The sequence below is a fragment of the Manis javanica genome, chromosome 17 (assembly GCF_040802235.1).
Source record: "Manis javanica isolate MJ-LG chromosome 17, MJ_LKY, whole genome shotgun sequence".
NCBI lineage: Eukaryota > Metazoa > Chordata > Mammalia > Pholidota > Manidae > Manis > Manis javanica.
In genome coordinates, this window is record NC_133172.1 from 13,745,756 (window position 1) to 13,758,071 (window position 12,316).

The 12,316-nt window shown below is 48.4% G+C and overlaps 1 protein-coding gene across 1 annotated transcript; it reads right to left on the reverse strand.

Annotated features, from left to right (window-relative positions):
• Positions 1–5,658: 5,658 nt before the first annotated feature.
• On the reverse strand, positions 5,659–9,385 carry SELENOV (selenoprotein V). Its single transcript, XM_073225590.1, is given in 7 exon segments — positions 5,659–5,766; positions 5,869–5,943; positions 6,035–6,088; positions 6,199–6,223; positions 8,484–8,880; positions 8,883–9,194; positions 9,370–9,385. Coding segments are annotated over 7 exon segments (987 nt in total).
• Between the last annotated feature and the right edge of the window lie 2,931 nt (positions 9,386–12,316).

The window sequence follows — 12,316 nt, forward strand, 5'->3', positions numbered from 1 at the left end:
GGAGTCTGCCCTCCAATGTATTCCTGGAAGAATGGCCGGGCTCTCAAAGACCATGAGAGTATACCCTAAACAGCCAGACGGTAAGAGCATCTTACTGGGGAATTTTGTTTTATCTTTATAGCCCCACCTCTACAAGCACTATACATAAATCCCGCAGAAACCCCCACAGGGAGAGGGGTAAAGGTGTGGTATATTAGACCCCGACAGGACTCCCTTCCTGACATGGTCCTATCACAGGACCCTCTCTTGCATGCATCCTACCTGAAGCACAAGATTCGCCTATGCTGGTGTCACTAGATGGTGTGTCTTATTGCCTACTCTAATGTCTGTGTGGATAGGGCACACACCTATCAAAAACTCCTGCTTGCTCTGCCAGGTCTTGGAAATTCCATGATTAAGTAGTATTAAGACACTTATATTGCAGAGGAGGAAATGGAGGCCTGGAGAAGTGATGTCCCCAGTTGGAAGTCACACAGCAACTACACTGTGAAGGTCTGGCTCCCAAGCCTTCCTCTGGACCTCCTGGCACATGCCCAGTGACCCCTGCCCAGTGCCAGGTACACAGCAGGGAGCCCACATATCTGCCAGTGTGCACAGCAAGTGTGAGTCATGAACTCATCTGAGTAGAACTGGTGTGAATACAGCTGGAATGACCACTCGGTGGCAATCAACCTCCTCAGGCTTGAGGATCATTATAATTTTCATTATCTGTACGTTATTGTTATCCTCTGTTGCTGTTACAGAATCTGGTTACAATGCTCCAGCTTTCTCAAAGATACCATTGCGGAAGACTGAGGGAGCACAGATTGTGAAGTGAGCATTTTGGTGGGGTGGAGTGTAGGGAAAATGAATGTTTCTATGGCCAGGATCCTCACCTGACCCTAAACTACTTGATAGTGTATTTGGCCTACTGCTAGGATAATGCTTACAATCAGTAATTATTGTTGGTGTTACTATATAAAGAGCTCTCCCAGAGGCAGAGGCAGAGATGGGCTTGCTGCATGCAGACTGCCCAGAGGCAGACATGATTCCAGCACTTGGCCTGCAAGAATAAAGCTTAGTATAAACCCTTTTATGCCTGATGTTCCATTGCTATTCAGTCTCACCGAATTCAGAGTGAACTTGCACAGGGGCAATCCCCCTCAGGTGAGCAGTACTCTGATGTTCCCTATTTTGTAGATGGAGCAACTTAAGAACAGAGAGGTGAAGTCACTTGCCAGAGCTACAAAGTAGCAAAGCTGGGATACAAATGAAGGCAGGGGTTTGGCTCTTGACTCTGTGCCCTTAACCATTAGGATTCAGTGCCTTCCATCTGCCCCACCATCTGCAGCTGGTACTTGTATACATTTCACAGGAATAGAAATACTATGCAGACTCTTGGTAAATGTGTAGAGCTTCACTTGAGGAGTCCAGGAAGCATGTCTGATCTTTCTCCCCAATGATAATCTGCACCCCAGTGTTAAGGCAGATACTAACCATCAGGTGCCTGCCCTTTATCCATCCCCCTTCTACTGGAGCCAAACAACGTGACCAGACCATGAGCTCTTGCTGCCCCACTCTGGACAGTGTCTCCCGAAGAGGACAGTCCACCCAGGCTACAGGAGAGTCTCAAGTGTGTGTGGGAAATAAACTGATCCATTCTAAGAAGGTGATTCTGAGCAAGGGCCTTGGACAGGGAGGGAGGATGGTGCCTGGGTCCCGGGGGTGAGAGACATACATGTCTGTGCTCTTTCCCCTGGGAGCCCAGAAAGGTGATGGCTTTGTGGATGAGGTCAGGCTGCAGGAAATTGTGAGCGCTATCAATGAGGAGATCAGGGAAAGGCAGTGGGCAGCTGGCGAGCTGGAGGTGAGGTGAGGTGGGCAGAAGGAGGCTGGGCTGGGGCTTCCAGAAGGTTTTGCATTCCTGATAACAAGAGTAACCCAGCAGGATGTCCTGGCCTTCTTCATCTCTCTTTCCCCTCGAATGCAGATGTACTGGCCTCTAGCATGAAACAACGTGCAAAAGCCAATATGTTATCACATAAATGATGGTAAAAAAGAAATAGAAAAACTCTGGGTCCCAGGGGCATGGCTGGACAGCCAACTCCAGCCCCCTCCCAGCAGAAAAACCAGTGTTTTTCTGATTGTGTGAGCCATCAGCAGCTCAGTTTGCTGTTACTTACAGACTGACGCCTGTGTACCCTCTGCCAGACCTTGGAAATTCCATGATTAAGTAGTATTAAGACGCTTATATTGCAGAGGAGGAAATGGAGGCCTGGAGAAGTGGTGTCCCCAGTTGGAAGTCACACAGCAACTACACTGTGAAGGTCTGGCTCCCAAGCCTTCCTCTGGACCTCCTGGCACATGCCCAGTGACCCCTGCCCAGTGCCAGGTACACAGCAGGGAGCCCACATATCTGCCAGAAGCACAAATGACCCTCTTCTAGATCACTGACACCCCTCCCGAAGCTGGGATCCTAAGACCTGTGGGTTTATAAAGTGGGCTCTGGCATGAAGTACTGAAATTTGGGATGTCTAGGGATTGAGATTTGCCACAAGCCCTATTTGTGTCCCACCCCCTAAAAATGCCAATAAGAAGGGAAGTTTACAAAATGTATCCAACACTAGGGTGTGGGAAATAAAGACGCCAAAAAAGAAAGAAACTGCCACTGACAGCATGAGGAGTCGAGGCTAGACCACCCTGGGCAAACCTGGGAGCAACAGGACTGGCCTCCCTCCCCACCCTGGGCCCAGACCACTGGAAGTGCCAGGACCACGGTGGCAGGGGATGCCCACAGACCTCAGGAGCGGGCGTAGCAACAGCAGATGCAGTTAGACCAGAACACAGGGAGGCTGACTCCATGGATTTCCTCCTTCTCCCATCCCCAGCCCCACCCCAGCCCCAGCCACCATCAGAAATGGACCTGACTTGGCAGCATTTCAGCCTGTCTTGGCATCCTGCTGAGGCTCCTGAGGTGGGGAGAGAAGAGAGAAAAAAAAATTTAATAACAATAACAATGACAACAGCTCCATAAAACAATAACATTCATAGAGAGCTCACTGTGTGTCAGGCACCATTCTAGCACTTTCCATGGATTATGATCCCCACCCCAGGCTCCTTGACATTTTTTAAACACACCAGACACACTCCTACCACATTGCCTTTGCACTTGCTGCTCCTGCGACCTGAAATACTCTCCCCCAGATATCCGCACGTTTCAGTCCCTCACTTCCTCCAAGTGTTTAAATATCACCTTCCCAATGAGGTCCTCCCTGACTACTCAATTTAGAGTTGCAAAAAACCCTGAGTGCTTCCCACACCCCTCCCTTGCTTTCTTTTTCTTCTTACCACCTATTTCCTAAAGTGCCTTCTGTTTGCCCTGTGTCTGGCTTGCTGTCTCTCTTCCCCAGCAGAATGTCAGTTTTGCTAGGGAAGGGTTTTGTAACTGTTTTGTTTACTATTCTATCATTCCCAGGACCTTGAAGAACAGTATCCAGCACATAGTAGGTACTCAGCAAATATTTGTTGAATAAAATGAAATCCAATGAAATAAAGGTTATAGTTTCTGCTTTGCACAGGCACAGAGAGGTGAACGTATTTGCCCCAGGTCGTACAGCCAGTAAGTGGCAGAGCTGGGATTTGAAGCCAGGCAGCACTGACTTAACCATGACCCATCCTCCAGATCTATAATGTGCTTGGTTATTGTTATTGTCCACCCAACACTCTGCTTCATCCAGTTTTCCCTCCCCGTGTGGCTCGGGGACCAATTCCACTCCAACCTCCAAAAATGGGCACAACACTGAAGATTGGTGGATTGGAACGCTATATTCCCATGGGCCTCTGATTGGTTCAAGTACGGACTGTGACCCAATCCAGGCCAGTGAGAACCTTCTGCATGATTGATGCCCCCAGAACAGGGAGCCTCCCTAAGAACAAAGCCCAGGAAAAAGGAAGAACCCGAAGTAAAAGAGAGTCAGATTCACAATGGCAACCCTTTGATGCCGAGATCCAGCCATGCCTGAAGCTAATCAGCCCCTAGACTTTTATTCCTGTGAAGCAATCTTTTTTCCTTAAGCCAGTATGAACTGGGTTTTGTGCTGCCATCAGAACAGTCCTGACTGACTTTAGTAAAGGCAGCTATCACTGAAGAAGGCCTTACCTCACAATATCCAACATCACCCACTTCAGCCTTGTGAGGCTGGCGGACCCAGAATTTGAACCTAAGTCTCTGTGAGTCTGGAGGCTGCATGCTTAACCACTCTCCTCTTCTGCATATTGGCAGGCATGAGAAAAAGACCTCTCCTGCCTCCCCTGCCCCCACACCCACCTTGGCTGCTTAAAAATAGAGCTCCTAAGAGGCTGGCACATAGCAAGGGTTCCCAAAACCCTGTTTATAAGTTTTAAAAACACCTAATATAATATGGACCTTGTCTGAATCCTGAGTCCACAAACCAAGTATTGGTTTGGATATCAGATGGGTGGATATCAGATGGGACTGAGACATTTAAAAATTTTTGTTGGGTGTGAGAATGGCCTTATACTTCTGTTTCAAAACTTGCTAGAGATGCATACTAAAGTATTTTCAGCTGAAATAACACGAGGTCTGGAATATATTTGCAAAGACTACAGTATAAAAAAAACTTTTTTGAGGTGGGGAGGAAAATAGACGATATGAGACAAGAGAAAGTTGGTGATAGTCGACCTGGGCGATGGGCCCGTGGGGCTCATTACACTGAGTCTCTCAACCAATGTGTGTGCCTGAAACTTTCCACCAAATTTTTATGAAAAATTATAGCCTCCATTTATATAAAGTTCTAGAAAATGCAAACTAATCTATGGTGACAGAAAGCAGATCAGAGGGGCAGATGGCCTGTGATGGGGCAGAGGGTGGGAGAAACTGCAGAAGTTCCTGGGGAAACTGGAGGGTGATGGATATGTTCCTCATCTTCATTTTGGTGGTGATTTCACAAGTGTATTCATATGTCAAAACTCATCAATTTGACGCTTTCAACACTTGCTGTTTTGTATACATCATGGAAAACAAATGTAAAAACAGAGATGGACAACAGAGAAAGTATTAAATCAGTAGCAGATTGCAAACATGTATGAAATGTAGTAAACGGTTTTAAAACCCAGTACCAATAGCAAATAAATTATTGTGCATATGTTTTAGTTCCTTAAAGCAACGTTAGCCATAGAACTTTCTGCAGGGACTGATTTCCTTCTACATCTGTGCTGTCCAATGAGGTAGCTGCGTGTGGCTGTACAGCACTTCAGATGGGGCTAGTGTGACTAATCCTGAATGTTTAAAGTATTTAGTTTCAGTTAACTTAGTTTTAAATTGAAACCCCACATGCTATTATTTGATAGCACAACTTTACAACTAAAAGCTAAAAAAAGAAATTGAAAGCTTTTTGAAAAAAATGAGTTGTTGGTATACACTGAGCTCTACTCTGAGATGTGTGCTATTTATTACCTTATTCAAGGCATTTCACAGAATCACCTCAACAACTCCATTTTACAGATGAGGAGACTGAAGCTGGGGAAAAGTATAGATGATTAGTCCTGATTATAACAGTGAGGACTGGCTCAGATGGGATTGGGACTAGGGTGTCTTCACTGCAAGGCTCTGCCCTGCCCCACCTCCAGCCCAGCCTCCCTCCTCCCACCTCACCTCCCTCACCTCACCTCCAGCTCGCCAATTGCCCTCTGCCTTTTCCTGATCTCCACATCGATAGTGCTCATAATTTCCTGCAGCCTGACCTCATCTACAAAGCCATCACCTTTCTGGGCTCACAGGGGAAAGAGCACAGACATGTATATCTCCTGCCCCAGGGGGGCCCTCAGCACCACCCTCCCTCCCTGTCCAGGACCCTTGCTCAGAATCACCTCCTTGGAATGGACCAGTTTCCTGTCCACAAACACTTCAAACTCCCCTGAAACCTGGGCAGATATGTCCTCCTCCTGGGGAGAGAAAGGCTGGGGTAGGAGAGGCTAAGAGCTGCCCTCCAAACCTTGACTCCCACTCACTCCCCCAGGCCACCAGCACACTCACAGAGAGGAGACAGTTTGGAAATTGCTGCTCCAGGCTCTTTTTCAGTAGAATGTACTGCGGGGAGACAGGACCACATAGTCACAGGTTTGGGGGCGGGGAAAACAGGAGTCCCTCTAGGCTTTGTGTCCCACACTCCCCCCACCTCCAAATCCAAAACTACTCACCCGAAGGCCAGAGCTTCAGAGGCCACTGGAGGCCAAGCACAAGAGGAGAGAGGCAGAGAAAGAGGAGGAAGGACACGTTAGTAACTCCCTGAGCCCAGAGGGGCCTGTGGACACCTGAGTCAGATCACATTCCTCCCCTGCTCAGGTCCTTCCATGGGGCCACGTCACTCTCAGCAAAAGTCATAGTCTTCTTCACGGTCCACAAGCCCCCACAGGACCTGCCCCATCACCTTTCTGCCCCAACTCCTCCCACTGTCGCCTGGGTCCACTCTGCACTGGCCACAGGTGAGACAGGGACGGTGGGTGTAGTCAGAGTAGGGTGAGGTCTCTGGAAAAAAGCAAGGCAGGATATTTGCAGTCAGATCAATGTAACTACATGCAAGGAAACCCCCTACCAAAACTCTGTGTTAAACATTCAGCACTAGAGTCATTCTTCAGTGAGATCAGTTGTTGTATCCCAGATAAAGAAGAGTAGCACATGTTTATTTTATGCTAATCATTTATAATCATGTGTAAGATTCACTTTAACATGCTAAAAGGCCCAGGCCTATGTGTCTGTCTTTCCTCCTTCATATCTGATGAAGTGATTTTGCAAACTGGGCAAACTAACTTAGCCTGCAAGCCCAGGCATAACACAGTAAAAGGCAAGAAGGATTCCACCTTACCGATAAGATTGCACTTAACTTACTCTTTAGTAAACAATTGGGGCTGAGCAGGTAGCCTTGTTTCATATGCCCCCAGACCAAGATGCTGGTATCTCAGGGAGAAATTAACAGAGCAGGAGGTTACTTGTATCAAGATAATTGTAAATATCCTAGGACCACTTAATAAGTCCACACCCCTAAGCTTTTTTTCATGTTCTGGAAAAATCCACATCTGCTTATAAAACCCCCTAGACAACACACCACCCCAGACTCTCTTGTCCCCTCCTGGCATGAGCCGGGAGCTCTGTCCTTTCACTTTACCTCTCAATAAAAGCCTGTACCTAGCACTCCTACCTTGAGTGTTTGTGAAGCTCATTCTTTGGCTTCGTGAACAAGAACCCCGTCATCACAGGAACCTCCTAGCTCCTCTCCCAACACTTAGCCTTACCTCAGGGCCTTTGCACAGGCTGTTCCCTCTGCAGAATGCTCATTCCCTGGTATCTACATGGCTCCTTCTCTCCCCTGCTTCAGGTCTTTGCTCATATATCACCTTCTCAGTGAGGCCTTCCTGACTGCCCCAGCTAAAACTGTGACCACCCCCCCCAAACAGCATGGTTCATAGTACGGGTCACCTTCTAGGACAATAGACAACTTACTACGGGTCGTAGTTATTGATTATTCCTAGCCCTCCACACTAGAATGCCAGCACCACCAGGATAAGGCTCTCTGTCTCATTCACTGTTGTGTTCCTGATGCAAGAACAGGGCCTGGGTCCTGGTAAGCGCTTGATTAACAGTTGTTGAACGGTTTAACGATCCATGGAGTCAGAGAAAGAGATAGAAAGGAGGTGTGCAGAGGAGGGTATTGGGGAGATGAGGAAATAAGGAGGGGAGAAAGAGACACCTACACCATGGGGAAAGGAAAAGAGACAGCTGGAGAGAGAGAGAGAGTGGGAGAGATGGCCAGGGCAGAGAAATGAGGGGAAAAACGAGACAGGGAGAGGTAAGTGGGAAAGAAGCTTGTAGAGCAGGAAAGAGGCAGGGAGGATCGGAGGGAAAGACAAAGCACACGCATTCACCCCTGGTCTCAGGAAAGCCAGGAAAGGTCACTGCTGTCACTGTGTTTCTTGCTACAGTGAGACTCAGCTCTGGGACCACACAGAACACAAGCCAGCCTCCTTTGACCTCTGCACTCGCCGCTCCTCCCCCTCGCTACCTGGTTCCCCTCCCCCACCCCAGCTCCTCTCCCTCTCACTGAGAAGTGGCCCCTCAAATCCCACCTCCAGACAGGAGCTGTCTGCAGCCCCCCACCCGTTGCCTTCCTTCTGGGCACTCTGGCTTTGGAAGAGCTGGCAGCCTGTCCTGGGGAGGGAAGCAGGTGGCTCTGCTTAGCACTCTGTCCCCAGCGCAGGCCTGAGCCATGGCGGAAGGGGCACTCGGAAGTGAATGAATGAAGCTCAAAGCAGAGGTTTGAACCTAGAGTTCTCCAGCCTCAGAGAGACTGGCAGGTGGGGCCAAGTCTCCAGCCGGGAATTGGGACTCCGTCCCCTCATCCTACCTTCAAATCCCCTGAGCAGACCCCATGCAGCCCTTTCCCAGCAGGGAAGGGGGAAGGCAGGCGAGACAGGGGACAACTCCTCACCAGATCACTCGAATCAGGATCCTGCTGTCCACTTGGAAGCTCTCGCTGGTGGAGGCGAATGTGTTGGTAGAAATGGGAAGGGCGACGGAGGACTGGACCGTTCCCCCGATGGGCGTCCGGGCAGGTCCAATAGTGGAATCCATCAACATGGGAAACAGCGGGTCCGTCGGCGGGGTGGACACGAGGGTGTTCCCCAGAAAATCACTGGGTGGTGGGGTGAGCTCAGGAAGAGGCTCTTGGATGAGGTCGAATCCATGGACGACTGATGGGACATGCGTCTCCCTCAACGGCGTGGGTGCAGGATCCTCATCAGGAGACAAAATGGGCTCTGGGGAAGGTTCTCCGCGCAGACCCAAAGGTGGGGCCGGGCTCAGGAAGAATTCCGAAGCAGGGATCGCGCCTGGACCAGGACCCAGACCGGGACTGGCACTGCGGTTGGAACTGGGACCCGGACCTGGTCTGATGCTGCAGCTGGGGTCCGGACCAAGTTCGAGGTTCGGATGGCAGTGGGGGCCTGGCTGGGAGTCGGGGTCCTGACCGGGGTTGTAGCCCGGGCAGGGGCCGCAGGCCGGGCCGGAGAGGGGGCTGGGGCCCATGCCTGGCTGTACACAGGGGTTGGGGCCAGGGGTTGTGGTGGGGCCGGGAGTGACCCAGCTGGGAACCCACACCACACTCCTTCCTGGGGCGGCAGGAGCTTCACCAGCCTGAGTTCTAAAACAGAAGGTGACAAGGGGGCACCTTACACCAAGTTCCACCCGCTGCACAGGGTCTCGTGCTCAGGGCTGGCGAAGCGGCAGGGCCTCTCGATCTCGCCTAGTAATTCCCTGCCCTGAACCCCAAATGCTGCACATGTTAAGGAACACAGACTGCCCAGCGCTCCCCTCACTCTTGCTAACATTCATGCATTCAGTATGTTTACTGAATGCCTGTTGTGCACTGCTCCGCACCAGATTAATTTGGGGACCGCAGTGATGAGGCAAGCCCTGGCCTAGTGATGAGGCTCCCTGTCCTGCAGGGGAGATACACCCATCACCAAACAATAAGCACCCACTGTGGTCAGGGCTGGCAGGGGTAGGCACAGGCAGAGGCAGAAGAGATACGATGAGGGAAGCATGGGGACCTTTGGGATCCCAGAAGAACCAGTGCTAGAACCAGTTTGGGGCAATCTAAGAGGGCTTCCCAGAAGAAGGGACAAGTGAGCAATCTTGAGAGAAAAAATAATAGCAACAATAACAGAACTGATGTACTACACACATGCCCACAGCTGGTGAGGGGCAGGGCCAGGACTCACACGGAGGCTGACAAGCTCCAGAGATCTGGGCGGCCTGGCCCTTAACCACTATGTGAATGGCTCTGTCACACTGTGAGCTCCTCCAGGGTGGGGACTTCTCTTGTTAACTGCTGAATACCCAGCTGATAGCACAGAGTAGGTGCTCAATATTTCTATTTTGACATAGCTTAGCACAAGAAACTGGAAAGACAGTACATAGAATTCCTGTCTCATGTTCTCCCTTTCCCCAATAACAACATGTAACCTCGGTTCATGGTGAAAGCCAGCAGACAGCTGTTGTTCCAGTACCATAGGTCAGGTACAGACCTTATTTGGATTCGGGGAAGGGTTTGCACGGAAGAGAGTCATGACCCACTGTGCTTCCCAATCCCTGACCCCTTTCTGTATTAAGTCTTGGGCCTGGGTCTCAAAAAAAAAATCATAAAAGACACCGACTTTTCTGTGTGATGCTAAGCAAGTCTTACCCTCTCTGGGCTTCAGTTAGCCCCTCTGTGAAATAGACTTTGAAATGGCTTTCTTCTTATAATATCGAGAACTAATTTTTACTGGGCATCTACTAGTTGCCAGCTTCTGCTGAAAATGCTTTGCACATGTTAACTTCCTGAATACTCACAATTTTTGGGAGCAGATTCTAACATTATTCTCATTTTACAGATACGGAAAGTCACAGAGAAGCAACTTGTCCAAATAAGTGGCAGAACCAAGATCTGCACCCAGGCAGTCTACTTTCTGTGCATGTGTAGACTTTCAATTTTTTAATATGATCTTTTTTTAGTGATCGTTTAGGTTATTTTATTTATGCTTGTCATTGTGTTAAAAGCACTAAGTTTTGGCCCGAAAGATTTAAAGCTCTGATGAAAGAGAAAAAAAAGTTACAAGTTTTCCCTTGATGTGGAATGCCTTCCACCTTAGTCTGCTCTGCTTCCTTCCACCTGTAAATTGAGGGCTTTTGACCAGAATAATTTTTCCTTTCCTGTGAACTCTGATAATTTGAGATGGTCTTCCTTGGCCTGTAGCTGCTACCTTAGGCTAAGCCTGCAGCAGCCCGTGAGGCAAAACCCTGAATGGGGTCTGTGTGTTAAAGAGCCTGTTGAATTGGGTGAGGCTCTTCCTTTATGAGGCTGAATCAGAGAACTCCAGTCATCACTATTTGATAACCCAGCCAGTTCTGCTCCTGTAGCGACTAATGGATGTGTACGGCAATGGTGCCGAGACTCTGCCATGAGTGAGGCAGCCTTTCCACCAGAAGCACATCACAAAGGGGAGTCCATGGACTTGACTGCCTTCCTTCAATATGCAAGTCATTAATTGAAAACATGAAGAGTGTAGCCCATCTTCCCATCTTTTCTTTTAAACTGAGTTCTCAGCAGGTTCAAATCAGCAAAGACCCTTTGCCTCTGAGTATCAGAATCATCTTAGAAGGAAAAATGTGCTGGCACTGATGTCTGTACTTAACCTCAGATTAAGCACTGTTTTTTTATTTTTTATTTGGTATCATTAATGTACAATTACTTGAACAACATTATGGTTACTAGACTCCCCCTATTATCAACTCCCCCCCACATACCCCATTACAGTCACTGTCCATCAGCGTAGGAAGATGCTATAAAATCACTACTTGTCTTCTCTGTGTTGTACAGCCTTCCCTGGGACTGCCCTACATTATGTCTGCTAATCGTAATGCCCCTTTATCCCCCTTCTCCCTCCCTTCCCCACCATCCTCCCCAGTCCCTTTCCCTTTGGTAATGGTTAGTCCATTCTTGGGTTCTGTGAGTCTGTTGCTGTTTTGTTCCTTCAGTTTTTGCTTTGTTCTTATACTTCACGGATGAGTGAAATCATCTGATACTTGTCTTTCTCTGACTGGCTTATTTCACTGAGCATAATACCCTCTAGCTTCATCCATGTTGTTGCAAAAGGTAGGATTTTTTTTCTTCTTACGGCTGAATAATATTCCATTGTGTGTATGTACCACATATTCTTTATTCATTCATCTACTGATGGACACTTAGGTTGCTTCCATTTCTTGGCTATTGTAAATAGTGCTGGGATAAACACAGGGGTGCATCTGTATTTTTCATTAAACACTGTTTTATAATAGGCTTTTGTGTCAATGTCCATTTATTCTTTAATGGTAGAGTTGTTCCTCACAATACAGAAATTCAATATAGTGAAACTCAAAGGAAGAATTTATAGGTTTAAGTATGTATTCAATATGGTACCTGTTGGCTGAATTCAAGGAATACGCAGATCCCTTGGCTGATGTTCTTGGCATTGTTGCTGGGCATTGTCCAAGCCGACTTTCCTCTGGAAAATATGGGGAAGGAGGGTTGGAAGAAATTTGCTGATGTAGGCCTTTTTTTCCCCATGGTAGAAGTAGCATTAAGTGTGTAATTAACTGTCTTAAGATATTCCCAAAATTATGAAAGATCCTCTGCTTTGTTCTCTCTCACTTGGAAGGACATCTCAGGACATGGAGAGGCAGAGACAAGTCAAAGTGTTTACACTTTCCCTTTATCCACACCCAAAACAGTGTCATCAACAT